The sequence below is a fragment of the Zootoca vivipara genome, chromosome 16 (assembly GCF_963506605.1).
Source record: "Zootoca vivipara chromosome 16, rZooViv1.1, whole genome shotgun sequence".
NCBI classification, from domain to species: Eukaryota; Metazoa; Chordata; class Lepidosauria; order Squamata; family Lacertidae; genus Zootoca; species Zootoca vivipara.
In genome coordinates this window covers 32,624,489-32,648,393 of record NC_083291.1, presented here as the reverse complement: position 1 = coordinate 32,648,393, position 23,905 = coordinate 32,624,489, and the positions used below count along the sequence as shown (strand labels likewise).

Genomic DNA, 23,905 nt, shown 5'->3' with positions numbered 1-23,905 from the left:
CAGATGTCTTCTAAAAGTTGTATAATTCATTATTTTCTTGACATCTGATGGGAGGGCACTCCACAGGGCGGGCGCCACCACCGAGAAGGCCCTCTGCTCGGTTTCCTGTAACCTCACTTCTCACAGGGAGGGAAATGCCAGAAAACTCTCAGAGGAGGACCTCAGTGTCCAGGCTGAACGATGGGGGTGGTGTTGATCCTTCAGGAATCCTGGGTTCAGGCCGTTTAGGGCTTTAAAAGTCAGTACCAACACTTCAGTCAATCGTGTATTAGCAGAAGCAACAACAACTCGTAAAACAACATCTGGACGCTGTTCCGGTATAACCAGCGTTTCTTCCCACAAGGGGTTTAATCATCGAGCTGTACAATAGAGTCTAGACAATGTACAATTGATAGTTTAGAGCAGGGGTTCCCAACAAAATTTTCTCGAGGACCCCTCAACGAGCCGCTATTGTGACAAGGACCCCCATTAATTCCTAATCCTAAATCTAATTCCTAATTCCTAATCTAATTTTTCCAGTAAGCTTAACACTGATCTTGGAAGGGTTAGGTTCAAGGGACGCCGATGATTTAGGTTCAATGGACACTGACAAGATCGGTTCGAGAGTCACTGACTTACTTGCTTGAACATCAAATGCATTATCTTCCTCTTCATCTGTAGGCCTTTGTCGTTTTAACGAACCACTTTTTAACCAACGGTCCATTTTTAACTACGCGAACTGTAGCTTCCGCGAAAAACAACGCTTTGTTTACAAACGCTACTGTTTTGCAAAGAGGCAGCGCGCGCCAGGGAGGAGGGAGGGGAATGGAGAAGACAGGGTACCTGCGCAGTAGTGCACAAATGAAGCCGATGCGCACAAAGCATCTTGGGGAGGTGAGCGTTAGTAGAATGTGTGCGCTGCCTCTTTGCAAAACAGTAGTGTTTGTAAAGTACCACCTAACAGCATACAGCAGAACTACTGCCTCTATCTAATTCTAGTTTTGCGCTAGACTCTGCTCATGCAGGAAGCGGCCAAAACAAAAAATCTGTTATCATACAAAATATATTTTTTATTCTAATAGCATCTTGCGGACCCCTCTGGCATAGCTCGCGGACCCCTGGGGGTCCGCGGACCACCTGTTGGGAACCACTGGTTTAGAGAAATGAACAAATCTGTCCCTCTGTGATTTCTTCCATAGACACAGGCTATGCCGCCTTCTATTTGCTAGCCTTCCTAACAGTGCCAGTATATCACTTCCCTGTATATTGTGACATGGGTGGGAGTGTGGTCTAAACTACTGAGCCTTTTGGGCTTGCCGATCAGAAGGTTGGCAGTTCAAATCCCCACAATGGGGTGAGCTCCCGTTGCTCTGTCCCAGCTCCTGTCAACCTAGCAGTTTAAAAGCACGCCAGTGCAAGTAGATAAACAGGTACCACTGTAGCGGGAAGGTAAACGCCATTTCCGTGCGCTCTGGTTTCCATCACAGTGTCCTCTTGCGCCAGAAGCGTTTTAGTCATGCTGGCCACGTGACCCGGAAAGCTGTCTGTGGACAAACGCCGGCTCCCTCGGCCTGAAAGTGAGATGAGCACCGCAACCCCATAATCACCATAATAATAATAATAATAATAATAATAATAATAATAATAATAATAATAATAATAATATTTATTTATTTATTTATTTATTTATTTATTTATACCCTGCCCATCTGGCTCGGTTTCCCCAGCCACTCTGGGCAGCTTCCAACAGAAGAATAAAATAATCGATTAAAGATTAAAAGCCTCTCTAAACAGGGCTGCCTTCAGATGTCTTCTAAAAATCTGGTAGCTGTTTTCCTCTTTGACATCTGATGGGAGGGCGTTCCACAGGGCGGGCGCCACTACTGAGAAGGCCCTCTGCCTGGTTCCCTGCCACTTGGCTTCTTGCAACGAGGGAACCGCCAGAAGGCCCTCAGCACTGGACCTCAGTGTCCGGGCAGAACGATGGGGGTGGAAACGCTCCTTCAGGTATACTGGACCGAGGCCATTTAGGGCTTTAAAGGTCAGCAAAAACACTTTGAATTGTGCTCGCAAACGTACTGGGAGCCAATGACTGGACTTAACCGTCCCAGGGTCCTTTACCTTTACCTTTTACCCTGTATAATGTTTATGTTTCAATGGCAGAGAGTTGACTTTGGATCTTGGAGACCTGATCCAAGATCCAAAATCCTACCCTACTTCTGCAGTGGTTGCAATGAGTGGCATTGGGGTGGTCTTCTCTCTCATCCTCCTTCTCCTTCTCCAGGAGCTCTTCCGAGCAGTGCGGCCCTTCCATTGCCTGGGCTGCGTGTGGTCGCAACGAGACAAGAAGGAGAATCAGCACGTGGCTCCCAGTGTCCGAGCCACTGTGGCCCAGTTCAATGCAGTCACTAGCAGTGTCATTGCATCTGTACTGGGAGACCTGACTCTGCGCTTTCCCCAGCGGGCACACCTGCTAGAGAAATGGATCGACATTGCCCAGGTAAGAGCTTCTGTGTCCAGTGAGCTAGCTGGTCTTAGTTTTCCTTGTTTCCTTAGCCCTGCCTATACTGTGGTACCTTGGTTCTCAAACTTAATCGGTTCCGGAAGTCCGTTCCCAATCCGAAGTGTTCCAAAACTAAGGCACGCTTTCCCATAGAAAGTAATGCAAAATGGATTAATCCGTTCCAGACTTTCAAAAACAACCCCTAAAACAGCCATTTAACATGAATTTTACTGTCTAATGAGACCACTGATCCATAAAATGAAAGCAGTAAACAATGTACTGCAGTCACACAATCAATCAATCAATCAATCAGTAGCTGAACTGGGTTCTGCACAGTCTCAAAAAGAAAAACAAAGAGCCGCAAAAACAAAAACTCAAAATAAATAGCAAAAACAGACAGACCTCAGCGTAACACTCAAAATGGAAGTGTGGTACTCAAAATGAAGCATGTTCAGCTTTCGAAAAAAGTTCACAAACCGGAACACTTACTTCCTGGTTTGCAGTGTTTGGGTTCCAAGTTGTTTGAGTATCAAGGCGTTTGAGAACCAAGGCAGCACACAAACCACGATATGGGATTGTACCTCCAGCCAGCTCACCGGTTCACCACAATTTGTGACTATTACAAAAATGAGCCTATATAATAGCTGCCCAAGCCAAAGGCACAGACCCCCTCAACTTTTCATTGCCAAAGTAACAGACAGGCTGACAATGTAAACTTATGATGACATATCAAAATATAGCCAAAACAATTGGCATTAAAGTGAGGGATGCTAATTGATTTGAAGAATGCTTAATTATCATCTGCCTTCTAACTGATCTGTCAGTTTAATTGAATGTAAATAATCGTGTACCTTATCAAAACCTCAGTACTGTGGGGGTCAGGCCCGGCTCTAGGCGTAGTCCCAGTGGCGTGGGGCGCCAGGGCACCGGGCTGGCAGGGGCGGCGCTGCGCGGCTAAGCTGCGTGGAAGCCATGCTGCACGCTGCGGGGGCGGCGGAGCGATCTCCGCGCCTCAGCGCCATGGCGCCCGACCTGCTTGAGACGGCCCTGGTGGGGGTTGAGGGTTGAGATACTGACAAATGCAAGATTATTTGACTTTCTTTTACTAAATAAAAACTGCCAGCTATTGTTAGAAGATAAGGTCTTCTTTCTTATGTATAATTATGGTAATAGCCTGCACAATAAGAATAAGAATAGGAATAAGAATAATTTATTATTGGCCAAGTACATTTTCCAACATACTTGGAATTTGTTTTGGCTACATTGCAATGTAAACACACACACACACACACACACACTGTTCCACTCACAATACAAATAAGCAAAGAAACCCACCCATAATTGACCTCCCCTTCAGCTACACATCTACAAATTTAACAATTTAACAGCACAAGGGATAAAGCTGTTCCTGTGCCTGGCCGATTTTGTATATGAAGACCTGTAAAGGTAAAGGGACCCCTGACCATTAGGTCCAGTCGTGACCGACTCTGGGGTTGCGCGCTCATCTCGCATTATTGGCCGAGGGAGCCGGCGTATAGCTTCCAGGTCATGTGGCCAGCATGACAAAGCCGCTTCTGGCAAACCAGAGCAGCACATGGAAACGCCGTTTACCTTCCCGCTGTAGCGGTTCCTATTTATCTACTTGCATTTTGACATGCTTTCGAACTGCGAGGTTGGCAGGAGCTGGGACCGAGCAACGGGAGCTCACCCTGTCGCAGGGATTCGAACCGCCGACCTTCTGATCAGCAAGCCCTAGGCTCAGTGGTTTAACCACAGCGCCACCTGGGTCCCTATGAAGACCTGTAGCGACGTCCAGATGGGAGTAAATCTGGCAGATGATGGCAGGGGTGTAAAGGATCTGCTGCAATTCTCTCTGCTCTCTTCTTAACTCTGGTAGCATAGATTGTCTCTATTGTAGGCATGCTAGCACCAATTACCCTTTCTGCAATTTTTACAGCACAATGGCCATGTTTTCTCTTGAGTCACAGTCCACACGTCAAAAATGGTTTGATTATCAACTGAAAGCTTGCAGCCATACTCAAAATGCACATTTGCAGTTAAATCTTTAATCGATCCAATGCCTGGTGTTAAAGCCTACCCCTTTCTTACTGAAATATTTGTCATTACCCCACTCCCAATTCCCCAAATGGCATGCCTGCCCTCCAGCGATGTCGGGCCCTCCGGAATTTCTCCTCGCTGCATGCCATCCTCTCTGCCCTGCAGTCTAACTCCATCTACCGACTGAAGCGGACTTGGGCTGCTGTACACAGGTGAGGTCTTTGGTGGGAGCCTTTGAGAAAAGGGCAGAGCTTTTTTTCCGGGGGTGCTCAATGACAGTACTGGCACCATTTTTCCCTAGAAGAAAAGCCCTGGTTAAAAGTGTGGCGCTTTTTTTCTTTTTAACCAACTTTATGGAAAGCTCAAAAAGTACATAATGATATGTGCACTAAACACGGTGAGACGTAAATGAAAGAGAGAAAAGGAAAAAGAGAAACAGAACCTGTGTAGAAGGGGAAATAAAGGGGGGAGGGGGGAAAACCCAAAGCTGTATACCAGGCACGTCCAACAGGTAGATCGTGATCTACCGGTAGATCACTGGACGTCTCTGGTAGATCAGTGGTAGATCACTGGCTCCCCCCAAAGAAGCAAAAAAGCTTTGGCTCCGCTAAAAAAAAGCTCAACATCTTTGCCCTGTACCCCTAAAATGATCTGAACCACCAAAAACAGGGCTTTCCTTCCTAGGAAAAAAAAGCTCAATGTTGCTTTCCTCTTCCCTAAAGAAGCTCAACAACTTTTACGTGAACCCCCCCAAAACAGGGCTTTCCTTCCCAAAAAAAGCTCAACAATTTTGACCTGAATCCCCCCAAAGGGGGTAGATCACTGCCAGTTTTTAATTCTGTGAGTAGATCACAGTCTCTTGGAAGTTGGCCAAGGGAGCTGCATAAACTGAGCGCGACTTCTCTCCCAGGGACACCAGGGGCTCCTTCCGAAAGCTCTTGCAGATCTTCTCCGAAGACAACAATTACCTGAAGTGCCGAGAAATCTTGCTGCAGGTAGCAGAACTGTGTCGTTTGAGAGGAAGAGGAGAGCAACGGTGTTGTTGTTGTTGTTGTTGTTGTTGTTGTTGTTGTTGTTGTTGTGTGTGTCTGTGTCTTTTTATGCAGGATAATGTGCCCAGAAGAATGTATTTTTTTTTGTCCAGCATTGTCGGGATCAGGACAGGGTTCAATAGCCCGGGGCATACCGTGTTTCTCCAAAAATATGACACCATCTTATATTTATTTTTCCTCAAAAAACACACGGTGGCTTATTTTCAGGGGATGTCTTATTTTTTTTATTAAGTATGGTACAGTTTAACCTACAAGGTTAAACTGCCCATCACTATGGCTTATTTTCGGGGTATGGCTTATTTTCGGAGAAACACGGTAGGAGCCAACTCCTTGGGGCCGAGGTCCCTCCCCCCCCCCTGCAATGAAGTATTTGTGATGTCTCTGAGGTGGGGTGGGGACTTGAGCAGTGGCGTAGCAAGGGGGGGGTTGACAAAATGGTGGGCGGCACTCACCGCGGGGCCTGCAGCGTGTCCAAGCTATGTGTCTCTCCTGGGACTGACGCGGTGGCTTGGGCGCCCGCAGGCTCCGCGCTGCCCCAAACAGCCGACCCGTTGCCTTCCCCTCAGCTGTAGGGCGGCTGAGTGGGAGGAGGCAGGCAGACTCCTTGGAGGACCCACGGTGCCCCCATGGGCAGCCGGCTCCGCCCCCAGGCGCTGCCCCAGGCGCCCAATCAGCTTGCTCCGCCGCTGGACTTGAGGATAGTTGCCGTGCTGTGTTAAGTGTTACCCATGGCATTCAGTCACCATGTTTGGAGCAGGGAAAGTGTTGTGCTCTGTTCAGTGTGAGCTGGGTGCAGCCTCTGGGTGCAGCAACGAGAGGCACCTGCTGAAATGCCCCGAAGCCTTTGAGTTCTTCGACTAGCCCCTGTTAGGAGGGTCAGTTCTGTACAGTTGGATCAAGGCACATCTGACATCAGCTGAGCTTATCCTGCAGCCTGTCTCTGTGTCTCTCGCAGGAAGGAGGTATCCAGGGCTCCAGTGATGGACGGAACAGCACACAACCCCCAGCCGGGGCATCTCCGAAGGTGAAACATCAGACCAGGGTAGTGGTGAGAGCCACACACACACACAGCCAGCTGTCCACCCACTCTGAAGGAAATATGTGGGAATGTTCAGGGTGGCAGGAGAGGATATACACTGGTGCCTCGACTAACGAATTTAATCCGTTCCGAAGGCACCTCCGTAGGTCGAAAAATTCAGAAGTCAAAAAGCGCCATTGGAAACACGATTTCCCATAGGAATGCATTGGAAACGGAAAAATTTGTAAGTCCCATCTAAAAATTCATAAGTCAAAAAAACCCTATCTAAAACCGCCGCGGTTTCCGTTCGGATGTGCGGCCATTTGCCCCATTCGTAAGTCGAAAAATTCAGTTGTCGAGTCGTTCGTAAGTCGAGGTACCACTGTATTGTTTATTGATATCTTTCCTAACTTGCACTAGCAAGTTCCTTTATGTAGCAGAGTTACATTCCCCCTTTTTTATATGCACAGCAGATAGCTGGTTGCAGGCTCGTGTGAGCCTCTCACTATTACCACTGTCTCCGATTGAATTGTACGTTCCTGGTAAGTCCCCTTGAATCCCTTTTAAAAGAATAAAGATGCGGCAATCTTATTCAAAGTCAATAAGTTTTCTCAAACCAGTTCACAGTTGGATTCCTGAAGGCAGACTTAGTTACAAATATGTACATGTGGATCTACCCCATATGGGGGAATAATCCCAGTGCTTCTGCTAGCTGAGAGCTAGCAGATCAGTCCTAGCTAGAAGCTGGTCAAACAAAGAAGGAAGTAAAATAAAGAAGGGAGGTGTGCTGCGTGACTTGTCCTTTTGTTACCTGGACAGGTTAGGTCGTGCCCATCTTCTATCACATGCAAATGGAAGGATGCTCCAGCCAGGAGGAACAGGAAGTTTCAACTAGCTGGACCAAACATTCCCTCGCATGCCTTCTCTAGCATTACAAGGAATGTTGTACTTGACTGCCTCTCATGGATCCCATCCCACAAAATATACATAAAGGGGTGGTAAGAAATACATGTTTAATGTAACCTCCCTCACACTTTAGTTCCTGAAAACCAGACTCTCACCAAAGAATTACAGTGGTACCTCTACTTACGAATTTAATGTGTTCCGAACGCACATTCGTAAGTCAAAAAAAATTGTAAGTCGAATCCTATAGGAATGCATTGGGAGAAAAAATTCGTAAGTCGAAGCAACCCTATCTAAAAATTTGTAAGTAGAAAAAATCCTATCTAAACCGCATCCAAGATGGCGGTTTAGATAGAGTTATTCGTAAGTAGAGGTACCACTTTACTTCCACCAGGGTGTCCACATTCTCCCTCTTGTGTGAAAATACTACTTAAGATTAGTCAAAGGTATGGTTTCAAATTGGATCGGGAACTGCGTGTTGAGATTCCTGCATTGTAGGGCATTGGACTTGACGATCCTCAGAATCCTTTCCAAATATACAATTCTCTGATTGTGCAGTTCTATGAAAGTCTGCCCATGACATGTCATCAAAGATGACTTTGAAGAAGTGGGATAGAAGAGAAAGGGAAACTTTTTTACTTGAGAGAATCACCTTCTCTCACATATGCCACTTGACAGCTTTGATCTGTAGAACTGGCCGTGTTGCGAGTGCCACATAATATTCATCATGCACCCATAAGAAATCCATCTTTCAGCGTGGCGGCATCTACCCTTTGGTATTCCCCTTTCTCTTAGAAAACTAGAGTTGGAAGGGACCATGAGGATCATCTATAGTCCAACTCTCTGCAATGCCAGACTATGCAGCTGTCCCACATAGTGCTCTTTTGTTTTTGTTTTTAGAATCATAGAATCATAGAGTTGGAAGAGACCACAAGGGCCATCCAGTCCAACCCCCTGCCAAGCAGGAAACACCACCAAAGCATTCTTGACAGATGGCTGCCAAGCCTCTGCTTAAAGACCTCCAAAGATGAAGACTCCACCACACTCCTTGGTAGCAAATTCCACTGCTGAACAGCCCTTACTGTCAGGAAGTTCTTCCTAATGTTTAGGTGGAATCTTCTTTCTTGTAGTTTGAATCCATTGCTCTGTGTCTGCTTCTCTGGAGCAGCAGAAAACCTTTCTCCCTCCTCTATATGGCATCCTTTTATATATTCGAACATGGTTATCATATCACCCCTTAACCTTCTCTTCTCCAGGCTAAACATGCCCAGCTCCCTAAGCCGTTTCTCATAAGGCATCATTTCCAGGCCTTTGACCATTTTGGTTGCCCTCTTCTGGACACGTTCCAGCTTGTCAGTATCCTTCTTGAACTGTGGTGCCCAGATCTGGGCACAGTATTCCAGGTGAGGTCTGACCAGAGCAGAATACAGTGGTACTATTACTTCCCTTGATCTAGATGCTATACTCCTGTTGATGCAACCCAGAATTGCATTGGCTTTTTTAGCTGCTGCATCACACTGTTGACTCATGTCAAGTTTGTGGTCTACCAAGACTGTTAGATCCTTTTCACATGTACTGCTCTCAAGCCAGGTGTCTCCCATCCTGTATTTGTGCCTTTCATTTTTTTTTGGCCCAAGTGTAGTGCTTTACATTTCTCCTTGTTAAAATTTATCTTGTTTGCTTTGGCCCAGTTGTCTAATCTGTTAAGGTCATTTTGAAGTCTGATCCTGTCCTCTGGGGTATTAGCCACCCCTCCCAATTTGATGTCATCTGCAAACTTGCTCAGGATGCCCTCAAGCCCATCATCCAAGTCATTGTTGAATAAGACTGGGCCCAGGTCTGAACCCTGTGGCACCCCACTAGTCACTACTCTCCAGGATGTGGAGAGTAGTTTAGCAAGAGTAGTTGTCAGCTAAAGGGTTTGCAACTGCTCCTAACCTTCTCTCCTCTCCACAATTATAAATATTTGAGATTTTACATTACATCTGATAATGCACACATCTGCCAATTTCAGCTTTGTTTTCACACACACACACACACACACACACAGAGAGAGAGAGAGAGAGAGAGAGAGAGAGAGAGAGAGAGAGAGAGAGAGAGAGAGATTTGAACACATCCACCTCTTTTGCAATCCCTTGCAGTGACATTGCTAGTAAGAAGGGAAACACTTCATCTTGCTAATGAAGTGTCACTAAATGTTTTCAATTCATAAGGGGTGGTGGTGCACTGGGCAATCAAAGGGCTGATGGCATGAGTCCCATTGTGCTTTGTTGCAGGCTCCCACCATCCCATATCTGGGCACCTTTTTAACGGACCTAATCATGCTGGACACAGCACTACCAGATTTTGTGGAGGTGAGCATCTTGGGGAATAAGAAGTGGCACGAGAACATCCCTTGTCCTCTTTGGGGTGGCTGAGCATCCTCTGACGAAATGCAAATGACTTCCTGTAGATCCCTGGCCATTTGGGTTGGGCAGGTGTTTCAGATCCACCTCTTTGGGGTGGTTCGGGAGTCACATAACTCAGTTTGTTCAGTGAATGAAGCCTTTGTCTCCTCCTTTGGGGTTTCCAGTACTTTTTACCTGGGGGTACTCAAGGGTAAGGGAGTACTGCCACTCCCCCTCCATTAAAAGTGTGTGACACTTACTGTAACAACTTCATGGTGCGTACCGGCACCTTTTTTTCAAAAGGCTTTTCAAATGCTGGCAGCCACATGGGGCAGAAGTTTTCAACCTTTTTGAGTCCGCGGCTCCCTTGACCAACTCCATTCTTTCTGCGGCACCCCTGTGGGGCTCAGGAGCCCAGTTCTGCCACCCCTTACCTGCAGAGCTGGCAGCCTCTCACCCCTTTTCAAACACCCTCCCTTGTGGAGTGTTCCTTCATCCTCCTCGCCTCTCTCCTTGGGAGTCCTCAGGGCAGCTGCTGCTTCCGCCCCTGGTCTCTGAGCTGTGCCCCTTGCCCCAAAGAGAGGTGTCTCTTTACCCTGCCCCATAGGGGCCTGGGAAGCACCTCCTGGCCAGCCCTAGAGGGACCATTCGCCTGGGGAGCTTGTAGCCAGGGCCGCTGCAACAAACAACTGTGCAAGCCTTTGGGAGGCAGAGAAGCGAGAGGGCATCAGAGGAGGGAGGGAAGGAAAGAGCTACGGAGGTCAGTGTTGCCAGCTGCACCCTCGACCATCATTCAAGGCACCCCTGTTTGAAAACCACTGAGGTAGGGTGGTTCAAACAGCGCCGCAGTATGGTTGGTGTGTCCTAGTGTTGCTCACAATCCCTGTCTTATTTTTCAATCCCACAGAGCAACCTCATTAACTTTGAGAAGAGGCGCAAGGTAAATCCAAGATGGGAATGCTGGGGGTGGGTGGGTGGGATTCTGCATTTCTTAGCTCAGTGCCCAGAGCTGGGAATGGAAGGGAATGATCGGATGGGGAACTGGGCTGAAGATCACTGCCTTTCAAACCACAGGAACTGCGAAATGTCTCTCTCTCTCTCTCTCTCTCTCTCTCTCTCTCTCTCTCTCTCTCTCTCTCTCTCTCTCTCTCTCTCTCTCTCTCTCTCTCCCCCCCCCCCAGGAAGCAGTGATCCTCTCCTGGATCTGCCAGCTGCAGGATTCATGTCAAGAGTACAATCTTTGCCCAAACCCATCCTTCCGTCTTGCCTTTCACCACCAGCAGCAGCTCTCTGAGGAGCAGAGGTAGGCAAAGGTGTTGGGTTCTCTGCCAAGGAAGAGAATGATTGATAGTGGGTGGCAGCCAACTAAATGACTACTGCTTGTGCAATAGGACTTTCCCTATTTCCCTCTTGCTGATCTGCTCTGGAGGATTGCACAAGTTGTTCCAGTTGTACAAAGTGCTACTTACTCCTACAGTGAATACAACCTAGGGGCTCTTGTTGTTGAAAGTCTATAGTTAGGAGTATTATCACTTGTACCACTTCAGAGTTCAATCGGAGCATCTTAAGCTAAAGCCAAAAGTCCACATTACGAGTGTACTTGGAGTTGATCCCTTTCTCCTCCCCCATTCCATTAAAAGTAACTTTGCGCAGCCCTTTGCTGGATCATGACCACTGTATGTGGAGATTGAGTTAATTGTTTCCTCCCTGGACCATTTCGCTGTTTACTGTAAATAGCATCTTTGGGCAGAGGAGGTGTGTTTTTTAATGGGAAAACGCTATGAGGAAGGAAGGGTTAACTCCCTCATCTCCACACACTGTGTTCCCAGTCCAGACCAGAGCCACAGTGCAGCTGCTTCTACTGGAAAAGAAAGTTTCCAGTTCTAAGCAAGTTTGTAAAAACGTGTATTTAACATAGAGTCTATTTGGTCCTGTGGGTTTTATATGGGGAGCTAAATTATTGATTGATTGATTGATTGATTGATTGCATTTATATCTCACCTTTTTCTCCAAGAGGTAGTGACTGGTGAGCTTCAAAGCCGAGTGGGGATTTGAACCCTGGTCTCCCATATCCTAGTCAGACACTCTAACCACTGCACCACACTGGCTCCTGGTATCTCCATGGTGACAGAGTGGGATAGGGAATGTCACATATCTCCGACCTATAGCAAAACTGTTTTCCCACCAGGATAGCAACTCTTCACTTCTCAGATACCTAAAAATGCACAGGGAATGTGCACCCGTCCTGCCCTCCCTAGGCGCCCAAGCTCAAGAGCAAGAACAATCTCCCATCTAAATCCATTCCCCGAAAGTTCACACTGTGGGCTACACAGCTAATTATTCATTTATTATTATGCATTTATTTATGCCCTGCCTTCTTCCCTGATGGGACTCAAGGCAGCTTACAGATAAAAATAAGAACCACTAAGAACAGGCATCCCCAAACTGCGGCCCTCCAAATGTTTTGGCCTACAACTCCCATGATCCCTAGCTAACAGGACCAGTGGTCGGGGAAGATGGGAATTGTAGTCCAAAACATCTGGAGGGCCGAAGTTTGGGGATGCCTGACTAAGAACAAAGAAAAAAAACTACACACACACACACACACACACCTCGCATACCAATAATTACAATTATAAACAGCATGGCAACAATCCTTTCCTTAAAAGCACTCAGCTCCCAACAAAGGTCTTCACCAGCTGACAGGAGGATGACAAGGAGGGAGCCAGCCTGGCTTTTCCAGGGAGGGAGTTGTCTGGAGGCAGCCACCACCGAGAAGGCCCTCTCCCATGTCCCCACCAAGCGTGCCTGAGAGGGTGGCGGGACCAAGAGAAGCTAAAAGGATAGGAAGAGAGGAAGACAACTTTTTTTCTGGCCTTCCTGCAGTCGTCCCCCCCCCCCCAAAAAAAAACCAGGCTGTGTAACTGTGAGGGTGGCACAAGGCATATGCCAAGGGAAAGAGCCAAGCAGGTCCTTTTTGAGAAATTACAGGGCAGCAGGGTGTCAGAAGGGACAGTGGAACAGAGAAACACCAACAGAGAAGAATGGGAGGCCATGCTTGGGTGGATATATACCCCATGCTTCTACTCTCCTCCCTCTGCAGCTACCGGATTTCCCGTGTGATTGAGCCACCAGCTGACTCCTGTCCCAACTCGCCGAAGCTGCACCGCAGCCTGACCAAGCGCTTCAGTTCGTAAGTCAGCCTTCTGGTTCCGTGAGGGGGCACATTTCCTGTGCCTGCTCCTTGGGGACGCCCCGTCCCATTTTGCCACCCAAGGCAAGATGGGAAGGTGCTCCCTCCTGCCGAAGCCTCGCTTGCCAGGGTCACATGGGATTCTACTGCCCGAGGCAGGTGCTTCAGTCCACCTCATGGGCGGGCTGGCCCCTCTGCTCTTTCCCTGCCTTTTTCTCTTGCGTGCCCCCCTGCTCCTCCCCTGCCATGCTTGGGACAAGCTTCCCTTCTGTCCAATGACCTCCGGCCTCCTGGAGAACCCTGTGCTGTTTATTTGAGGCAGAGCAAGTGAAGATGGAGAGGTTGGGCATTGCCTCCCACTAGGCCTGGTCTGCCTCCGAAAAAATCACATGCCCTGGCATGATTACACTTTTGCAGTTGGGCCACCCTTGGATTAAAAACCAGCTTGCCAGCGTTCTTGGCTGAGGTTCCCCATTCCTGATCTAGAAGAATGGCTGCTTTACCTAAGGGAAGGGATTACTCACCTCCCTCCTCATAGTAGCTATGTTTTTCTGACAAGGTTATTGCATCTTCAAAAACAGCTGTCAGGCAGACAAATCTTTGCCTGGCCTACAGGTACACCGCTGCATTCCCTCCAAGTGTCCTGATTTTCCAGGAACAGTCCTATAATTATGAAAGCCATCATGACTTCTGATTTGATCCTACATTTTCTTTTTGTAAATCTTCCAAAGAATAAAATAAAGTAAAATAAAATAGAGATTAATGAGTTTTCCCAGGGCAGCAGATAGTGTGTGCCCTGTTGGTGTGGTATTGATAGCACTTGCCCTTCTTCTCATAAGAAATGCTTTTGGTGTGGGGGAGACGACTAAAAATGGGGAATCGAGAACGGTCTGTTGCGGGCAGTGAGAACTGTCCCTATTTTCATCTGAGGAACGTTGGAGGGGTATGCTGTTGGAGAAAGCATCGCCTGCTCAATTCCCCTTCACTGCATGTCCTAGGAGTCCCACGTAAAAAGAAAAATAAAAGTTGGCAACCTGATTTTTCCCAAGAGTTCGGAGTACTCAAGTTGAGAGGCAGTGCAATGGCTGAAGCCGCACCGTGAGTGTATGGCAATGGATGGATCTGCTGGTCTCCATGCCAGCCCAAGATTTGCATTATTATTATTATTATTATTATTATTATTATTATTATTATTATTATGCCCAGTGTCATGTGTCTTGGTGACAATGATGCCCCCACACCCGAGTAACTGCCTCTGTTCTTCCTTTGCAGACTTCTTCTAGGCTCAGAAGCTTCTGCTGCTGCTCCAAGCCCTGAGAAGCCCGGAATCTCACCGCTGGGCTCCTACAGCAGCCTTTCCTCTGAAGATATGCCTAGCACCCCTTGTTCACCAACTCGGGGACTCCCCACTAGCAAGGTAGCTTATTTTTCTTTATATAATAACAACAACAACAACAACAACAACAACAACAACAACAACAACAACTCTGGGCGGCTTCCAACAAAACATTAAAATACAGAAATCAAACATTAAAAGCTTCCCTAAACAGGGCTGCCTTGAGATGCCTTCTAAAGGTCTGGTAATTGTTGTTCTCTTTGACCTCTGGTGGGAGGGCATTCCACAGGGTGGGCGCCACTACCGAGAAGGCCCTCTGCCTGGTTCCCTGTAACTTGGCTTCTCGTAGCGAGGGAACCGCCAGAAGACCCTCGGCGCTGGACCTCAGTATCCGGGCAGAACGATGGGGGTGGAGATGCTCCTTCAGTTATGCTACTACTACTAATAATAATTTATTATTTATACCCTGCCCATCTGGCTGGGCTTCCCCTGCCACTCTGGGCGGCTTCCAACAAACATTAAAATACATCAAATATCACAGATTAAAAACTTCCCTAAACAGGGATGCCTTTAGGTATTTTCTAAATGTCAGGTAGTTGTTTATCTCTCTGACCTCTGATGGGAGGGTGTTCCACAGGGCGGGTGCCACTACTGAGAAGGCCCTCTGCCTGGTTCCCTGTAGCTTTGCTTCTCGCAGTGAGGGAACCGCCAGAAGGCCCTCGGCACTGGGCCTCAGTGTCCGGGCAGAACGATGGGGGTGGAGACGCTCCTTCAGGTATACTGAGACAAGGCCGTTTAGGGCTTTAAAGGTCAGCACCAACACTTTGAATTGTACGTACTGGGAGCCAATGTAGATCTTTCAAGACCGGTGTTATGTTGTCTCGGTGGCCACTCCCAGTCACCAGTCTAGCTGCCGCATTCTGGATTAGTTGTAGTTTCTGGGTCACCTTCAAGGGTAGCCCCACGTAGAGCGCATTGCAGTAGTCCAAGCGAGAGATAACCAGAGCATGCACCACTCTGGCCCATTCTTTTGGTCCCTGAAACAACTCACAATCTTAGAATATCTCGTTATGTGACCGAGACAACTAAGCAGGGTGTAACATAAAATGCAGAAATCTGTATGTTGCTATAAAACAGAAGGGGAGCAAAAAAACATCATAAACCAAATGCTTGTCAAAATAAAACAGCCGTGACAGAGCATCTGGAAAGGGGGCAGCAGAGCCTCTTTGGGGAGGGGGCTCCACGGCCTGGGTGCCCACACCCAAAAGGCCTGCACTTGTGTTACTGCCAGTTGCACCCGTGATGGTGGTGAAATATAGAGGAGAGCAAGGGGCAGCGGCAGAAGGCAAATTCTCTTGGGGATTCGTAATGCAGTCGCCACAAAGAGTGCAAAGAGACGACATCGGTGTGGTAGGCTGATTTCATTTCTAGCCAAAAATGAGCCTATCAAAACAACACATGTCAAAGGAAAAGATATTAAAAGCTATCATTATAATACAAGAATGGTGTACCTTGTGTTACGGACGGGATCCGTTCCGGAGGCCCGTCCATAACGGGAAAAGCCCGCAACGTGAAAAGCATCGTGTCTGCGCAGGTGCGCGGCGCGGTTTGGTACTTCTGCGCAGGCACGAGCAGCGAAACCCAGAAGTAATCCATTCCAGTACTTCTGGCTTGCTGCGGGACGCATGACGAAAGCATGCCACCTGAAGTGGGCGCAACATGAGGTACGACTGTAATGATTTACCAGTCATTTTTTACACCTGTGGCTGAAAAAATGGTATGCTTGACCAATAAAGACAATATTTAGGGAAGTCTCCGTCCCACTCTCCCACCCCCACCCCCACTTCAGCAATATAAAATGTTAGGGTGCATCCTGGTGCAAGTTCACGCCACCCAACTTTTGAGAGCTGAAACTAGGGTGTGCATCTTCTGGGATGTGCTCCCAGGCAAGTCATATGACCCGTGCTTCACTCTCGCCCAGATAAAGTGTTGTTGTTTTCTTTGAGGGGGGGAGGAGTGAGAGCGCAGCACCCAAAACGGCCTCTGTGCTCTCGTGCAAAAAATGGGATGTCCAGGGCACTTGGTAGGTATTCAAGCTTGCATCAAATGCCCTTGAAGGAGCCACTGATTAGTACAGTACAGTACTTCACTTCTAGGGTGTTTAGAATCTAAACAGACATAGTGAGATTCTCATCTCTGACACCTGGGAAAAGCAGATCTCTAGATATATGTATTTTGTAAATAAATACCTTTTCAATGTGTCGTGGGGGGCGGGTATTGGTTTGTTTTGCATGTTCGATTTGTATTTTTATGCTGTGAACCGCCCTGTGGATCTTAGGATGAAAGGCAGTGTACAATTTTAATGGATAGATAGACAGACAGATAGATAGGGAGCCCGGAAGACAGCACACCTCCCATGACATTCTGTTTCCTCCACACCTATCACCCCCACTCATCTCCTCCACCTCCGGGGAGTAGCAGGAATCATTCTATAGGCTGTGCCTTCCAAAGGCTGCTTGGAGTGTTCTGAGGTCTGTTTTTATTCTTGAGTCTTCCCCTCTTGTTTATGGGAGCTTATTTTGATATTGTTGGATAGGCCGGCCCTGAAGAGCAGCCATGCTTTCACCTTTGGTCACCAAAAGTTGTTGACCCACAACTCCCACAGCTGCCAAGTATCCTGTATTTCCCGGGAAACCCCAGGTTTTGATTACCGTTTCCTGGAGGTCTCCCGTTCCAGCTCCTCTCCCGTTAATTTCCCTTATTTTTGTTCCTGTCGTCGGCCATTTTTCTGGTGCCGCTTTGCCCATCTATGGGTACCAGAAAATGGCCGGCGCCGGAAGTCGCATCTACGGAAGTGCATAGACGCACCTTCCGGTGTCACTTTGCCCATCTATGGGCACCGAAAATGGCCGACGCTGGCACCAGAAGTCGTGTCTACGCACTTCCGGACATGCGTAGGTGCAACTTCCGGCGCCGGCCATTTTCGGTGCCCATAGATGGGCAAAGCAACACCGGAAGTTGCGTCCATGCAACTTCCAGTGTCGCGCGGCTGCCGATCCTGGATTTCTCCATGGGGTACTTAGCCACAGAGCTACGGTAGTGGTCAGGGTTGATGGGAGTTGTCATCCAACAACATCTGGGAACCCAGGGGAGAGCCAGCTTTCATTTAGCATCGATGCACATATCAGCGTTGTATCAGCAAGCGATACATTCTGAGCGAGATGGTGTTTTTTTATTAGATTTTACATAGGAAAAAAAAAGAAAAGAAAAAATAATACAAAAAAAGAGAAAAACAAGGAAAAAAATATAAAAGGATATAAAAAAGATACGAAAATACAAAATACAAAAAAGACAATGTATATCACCTCTTACTTCTTCTAATATCTTCACTTCCCCTTCTTACAATCCTTGTTTATAATTTACTCTTATCATTTCTACATCTCATCTAGACATCATAAAATTACATCTTATATCTCATTTCGTAGCCTTATTCTTGAATCATTCTTATTCATTACATATAGGAATGTGAAGAAAAAATACAAAGAAAGAAAAAACCCATATTAAAAATAAAAAGGCATATAGCATTATCCTATTCTCCCATTTCTGATCTAAATATTTCGGACTTCCTCATTTCCCCTTCTTGAGTTCCTTACCAGTTACTAATTATTGCAGTTTCTAAATCTAAAATTACCTTATTTCTTCCAATTTATAACTCTTTTTTTCTTAATCATTTACCCAAACTTACTTCTCTTTACCTTTATTACCTAATATTCTTTAACCTTTTACCCAAAAATATTCATAATTAATTTCCAAAATCTTCTTCCCTTTCATGCCACCCTAAAAACTAGATCTCCCCCCTTTCCTTGGAATCGGTGTCTCCAGAGATTACAGCCAGCACCTTATTGCATTCTGAGTTCAGACCGTGTTTAATCCACCCATAAAAATCATCTCAATTCCTCCTCACCCCACTCCTGTTCTGTCACATTCTAAATTTTGCTCACCCCTTTCTCTCCCCTGCTGTATTCCCAACATTTTATCCTCAATCTCTTTCAGCCCCCCACCTACTTCCTTCTCCCCCTCTCTCACTGGGGTAACAACCTTTTTATTTTTCCCCTTTTGGGGGGGCTTTTGAATCGAGTCCCTTTGCTGTTCTACCCCTCCCACTGGTGAAACAATGATTTCTTCTCCATCCCTTCCCTGTTCCACCCCTCCCACCAGTGGAACAGTGATTTCTTCCTCTTCTGTCTCATAAATCAGTTCTTTTGAGTCAGCAAACTTCTCTCCTTCAGGATTGCGGTTGTCCTCTGTCATTTCCGGAGTTTTCCCCATAGTCAAGTCACAGCATGTGTCTTCTTCTAGTCCATCCCCTGGTCTTTCTTCATCTTCTCCCTCTTCTTCCTCTCTAAGTTCATGTGAATCATCTAGTTGAAAATTCTTTTCTGTTAGTTCACCAGTCTTTCCATCCAAACTTGTTAGAACACCTTTGCGATTACGCTTACGCATCTCCTCTGTCATTTCCAAAATTGTTGTCAAAATCAAGTCCCACTTTGTGCTGTTGTTCTCACAGTCCAGAACCTTCTCTTCCTTCCTGTTGATGCTTTCCGCCTCCATACTTGTTGCAGAGCAGGAGGTGGTGTTGTTATTGTCCTTATTTTATATTTCCCAAATATAAAAAGATTAAGGTCCCATCTGAACTGGATCCAACCTCTTTCTTTACTTTTTTCTTGTTATTCAGTCTCAAATTCAACACTGAGTAGCCTTTAAAATCTGTTTTTTAAAACTTCTTATTTTGCTTGTCTGTAGCTCTCAGTCTCAGTCTCATACAGACAGGCACATTCTTTCCCATAGTGACGTCATAAAGACGGCTAGCCGGTCCTTCCTTTGACCCGACTCCAAGTTCACAGGGGGGTTTCCCCTTAACAGATCACAGTCTTTTGCAGAGTTCTTAAGCACTTTTTTTTCCTTTTTCCTTACTCTGCATCAGGAAAAGGTTTTTTAAAGCAAAATTTCTGAGCTTTCCATGGCTTTACTGCATCGTCCATTACTCAGTTGGGGGGGGGGTGACTTCCCTTTTACGCCTCCTCCCAGCGCCAAATTTCTTAATCCAAATCGAAAATTTGACTTACTTATTCCAGATCTGATCTTTTTAAAGGAAGAATCCACCGCTTGCAGGCTGGAGGCACGGAGCTTTGCTGCGTGGAGGTAACAATGGCGCCCAAAATGGCTCCCGCAACTGCCACTCCGCTGACTCTCGAGGCTCTCACGAGCTTACCAGGCAGCGGAGGAGTCGCCTTGGGGCTCTGCCGGGCTACTTCGCCCCCGGGACGCTCTACCCGGGGTTCTTGTGGGAATCTGTGTGGCCCTCACGGGATTCCCCCCCCCACGAAGCCAGAAACCTCGGAGGTCGAGGTTTCTGCACCTCATTGCCAGCGCGACAGACCAGAAGTCCCTGAGCGAGATGTTTTGATGGTGTTGTTGGCCAGAGAGGTAATGGAAATGTGGGACGGAAAGTGATGGAGGGAGTCACAACTCACAGATTCATCTCCTGGTCCCTTTTTGATTGTCTTCCCCTCACCAGAATCTGTCTTTATCGCAGCTAAGGCCCTGCCTTCCGCTCGAGCAGCCCCCGCCATCTCCCATCTCCAAGCAAAGAGGGACAGAGTCACGCATTATCCGCGTCAGCATGGATGATGTGCATGGAAATGGCAACCTTTACCGCAGCATTGTGGTGAGTTTGTCCGCCTTTGGGGGTGAAGATTTCCGGCCAGCCGGGGGGGGGGGGAGCGTATAGAGGCCCTGCACAGTGAGGGCAACAACACTGCTTCAGCAGCATGGGCAAAGTCCCAGAGGAACAGGTAGCGACACAATGGCGGGGCAGGGCAAGGGTCAGATCCACCACCTGAGGCAAACAGTGTCATAGTCCTGTGCTGCCAGCCAGGGAGAAGCCCATGAAGAGGGAGAAGCCCATGAAGCAGGACGCAGTGATAACAGCAAGAACCTTTATTGAACTACTTAACTGGGAAACAGGGGCATAGCAACTGCTTATATACATTCCTGAAAGCCTGGGCCATTCCCGCTCCTAACGTGATTGGCTGTCTAAACTTCCAAGCTGCGAATCACGACTCATAGTTCAAGGGCCACTGGCAAAGGCCCAAATCTTGAAACGTTCTATGATTGGACATCCTGTATTGAATCAGAACACAGGAGCTCAGAATCCTTAGTCCAGACTCAAGCTCAGGCAGACACAAACAATTGAATACATAACAAGGAGTATCTCAGTTCGTGTAGTCAGACGGTCCGGGAGTCAAGAAAGCCGAGGTCACAAGAAGCAAGAAGCAGCTAGATCTGGCCAGGAATGACAAATGTTGTTTCCAGCAACTGCCTGAGGCTGGAAACCCTGCTTAAGAAAGCTGGAGCCAAGCTGGTTCTCATCAGGAGCAAGAAGGCTGATCAGCAGCAGGTGGAGTCACTTCTCCTTCTGCTCCTTCAGGCTGCTGCTCAGCAGGTGAAGCCAACTCCTGGCCCATTACAATTGGCTTCATCCCACCTCATGCGGGTTGGAGCCCAACAAATGCCAAGAAAGCCACAGGTAACCCTCCCCCCATCCCTGGTTTAGCCCGACACTTTTTTGATTCGGCTAGCATTAGGTATGAAGTAGGTTTTCACTACTTCCGTTAATATTCTCCCCTGCCCCTCTCTGAACACCTTCTACGTTGTGTTGCCACGTTGCTGGGCCTCCCCTGTGCCCTCCCCTGCGGCTCATAAGCGGATGACTTTCCCCCGCAGATCACCAGCCAGGATAAGACCACGGCTGTAGTTCAGCGCGCACTGCAGAAGCACAACTTGGAAGGGCACTCGCTGCACAACTACCGGCTCCTGCAGCTGTTGGGAGATGGCCAAGGTGAGGAGAGGGGGATGCAAGGGAGCCGGGTGGAGGGCGCAACATTGTTGGCATCACTCATGTTCTCTCTCTCTCTCTTTATCCTTCAAGAGCTACTGATCCCCGACGGCGCCAATGCCTTCTACGCTATGAACCCCGCTGGCCCCCACGACTTCCTCCTCTGCCACAAGGAAGGAGCCCCCAACTCCATTGGGACAATGCAGCCTGGTAGCAAAACCACGCTCCACGGCACCCACACACGCAAGGACCGTGGCGCCGGAGCTCTCGCTGCCTCTTCATCTTCTTGCAGCTCTCCACACCTAGGCCCTTCTAGCCTGTCCCCACATGGCCCAACATCCCCACAGCTCTGGCTAGCTTCGTGTCTCCTGGCACCCCCATTTCCATCACCTTCCTCCAGACCCACAGGGACACAGCAGCCGCCAAGTGACGCTCCGAGCTCTCCTCCTTCCCCCCTGCCTCTTTCTCACCACTCACCCTTCGGTCCAGCTCTATCCCATGTTGTTCTGCCCTCCTCCTCGCAGAGGCCAAAGACTCCTGCTTCTTCATGCCAGTCGCCCCTTTGCTACTCCTCAGGGGCATCCCGTTGGTCAGGGTCTTTTAGTCACTGTGACATCCCTCGCCTTTCAGCTTCCCAAACTCTAGACGCTCTGAGCAGTCCTGACCTAAAACTGGGCACTCAGGGCCACAGCTAATATAGTCACGAATAGAGACTCCCCCCCTCCATGAGACCACAGGCAAATGGCCAGGATAACTGAGTGCCCCACGAGGAAGCTATGACGTTAATGGATTGGCCACTGTGAGGTTCCATAGCTGTGCCTTCCCCGGCCTCCCCTCAGTAATCCTAGAACTGTAGAGCCAAGAGAGATGGGCTTACAGGCCATCCAGTACAAAACACAGCTGATGTGCAGGTATCCAGGTATGCAGAGTCTTGCCAGCGGAGATCAGAGGTGCCACACGATGCCAGTGTCCTGGTGTTTTGTTTCTTCTCTTTTTGATTTATGACATTTGCCATCAGTGACTTTATTTTTTAAAATATATTTTTTAATTTTGTTTTTTGTTTTTAAGTATAAACATGTAACAGAAAACAATTCCAAATCCAAATATTGAGATTACACTGAATCTCCTGACTTCCCCCCATCGCTTCCAGGGGTCCTAGTAATAACAACTGCAAATCAGTACTTATCCAAATTTTTAATCCTTCTAAATCAGGCATCCCCCAAACTACGGCCCTCCAGATGTTTTGGCCTACAACTCCCATGATCCCTAGCTAACAGGACCACTGGTCGGGGAAGATGGGAATTGTAGTCCAAAACATCTGGAGGGCCGAAGTTTTGGGGATGCCTGTTCTAAATTATCCATACTTTCCATTACTTTACAAGTGTGGTTAAAATAACCTGCTTACAGTGGTCTCGTAAATAAATTATAAACTTTTCTCATTCTTTCTTAAAGTTCTTGTCTTCTTGATTTCTGAGCTACCCAGTTCATTTCGCCATTTCGGCATAGTCCATCATTTTTTTTATTTCAGTATTGACAGAGAGAGGCTATAGAACCCAGCCTCTTGAATTTCCACCCCCCCCCAATCTCTCCCACTTCCTCATGCATCACCTCTATGGGTGCTGCTACATGCCCTCTGCCTTTGAGCTCTTTGCTCTCCTACTTTTAAGGCTTGCCGGGTTCTGGGAGATGGAGGGTCTGGAATCCTTCCAATGACAATGTGCCAGCCAGCTGCTGCTGTGGTTCTGCCTGCTCCTACTCTCCCATGATTTCCCTACTTTTCCACTCATCTGCCCCTGAGTTGTGACCATAGCTGCCAAGTCTCCCGTTTTCCCTGGGAAATCCCCGTTTTCCCAGCTGTTCCTAGCTGAAAAAACTGATTTTTTTGTTTTCCCCCGGTTTATTCTGGCGCGGCGGCCATTTTGGAACTGGGCGGAGCATGCTCAGAAGCGACTTTGATGCTGCTCTGCCCAGTTCCAAAATGGCTGCAGTGCGACTTCTGGCGCGGCGGCCATTTTGGAACTGGGCAAAGCAGCATCAAAAGTCACTTCTGAGCATGCTCCGCCCAGTTCCAAAATGGCAGCAGCGCTACTTCCGGTCTGCTATTTCCGGCCTGGTCCCTTATTTCTCTGACAGCAACTTGGCTGGTATGGTTGTGACCTCCCGCAAACCACTGTTGTAAATCTATACAGTCTTCCTCTTCCTCTTCCCTGGAAGGGTCAGGATGGGGAAGCAGTCTCCACCACCACTCCTCCTCCTCTGCAGCAGCCCCTGACACTGGAATTTGCAAAGCAGTCAAGGAAATACTTACCGTATTGGCCTGAATACAAGCCACACCCGCAAATAAGCCGCACCTTTAAAATTCAGGGTGGGGGGAGACAATACCCAAATTTAAGCCACTCCCTTAAAATTGGGTTACAGGCTGAAAATCGCTGCGGTTGGTAGGATTGTAACTCCGAGCCAATTTAAGCCTTTGATCTTGCAAGCCCACAAAGTTACCGTACAATCGCTCAAATTGCAACTCGCTATTCAATTGCTATAATGCCGCAAGCACTCACACCCGTAAATGGCAAACGAACAG

The 23,905-nt window shown here is 47.8% G+C and overlaps 1 protein-coding gene across 5 annotated transcripts in view; it reads left to right on the top strand.

Annotated features, from left to right (window-relative positions):
- The window catches only part of RGL3 (ral guanine nucleotide dissociation stimulator like 3), a 39,468-nt gene extending 16,213 nt beyond the window's left edge, over positions 1-23,255 (top strand). For 4 of the 5 annotated variants that reach the window (XM_035141290.2, XM_060268687.1, XM_060268685.1 and 1 more), the window contains 12 exons: positions 2,264-2,479; positions 4,649-4,752; positions 5,451-5,535; positions 6,548-6,616; positions 9,790-9,867; positions 10,808-10,840; positions 11,082-11,203; positions 13,004-13,093; positions 14,366-14,510; positions 20,008-20,157; positions 21,216-21,330; positions 21,421-23,255. In XM_035141290.2, the coding sequence (XP_034997181.2) occupies positions 2,264-2,479; positions 4,649-4,752; positions 5,451-5,535; positions 6,548-6,616; positions 9,790-9,867; positions 10,808-10,840; positions 11,082-11,203; positions 13,004-13,093; positions 14,366-14,510; positions 20,008-20,157; positions 21,216-21,330; positions 21,421-22,022 (1,809 nt within the window). In that variant the 3' untranslated portion in view covers positions 22,023-23,255. The remainder of the gene's footprint in view (positions 1-2,263; positions 2,480-4,648; positions 4,753-5,450; positions 5,536-6,547; positions 6,617-9,789; positions 9,868-10,807; positions 10,841-11,081; positions 11,204-13,003; positions 13,094-14,365; positions 14,511-20,007; positions 20,158-21,215; positions 21,331-21,420) is intronic. The other variant, XM_060268686.1, reaches the window with a different exon arrangement.
- Positions 23,256-23,905: the final 650 nt, after the last annotated feature.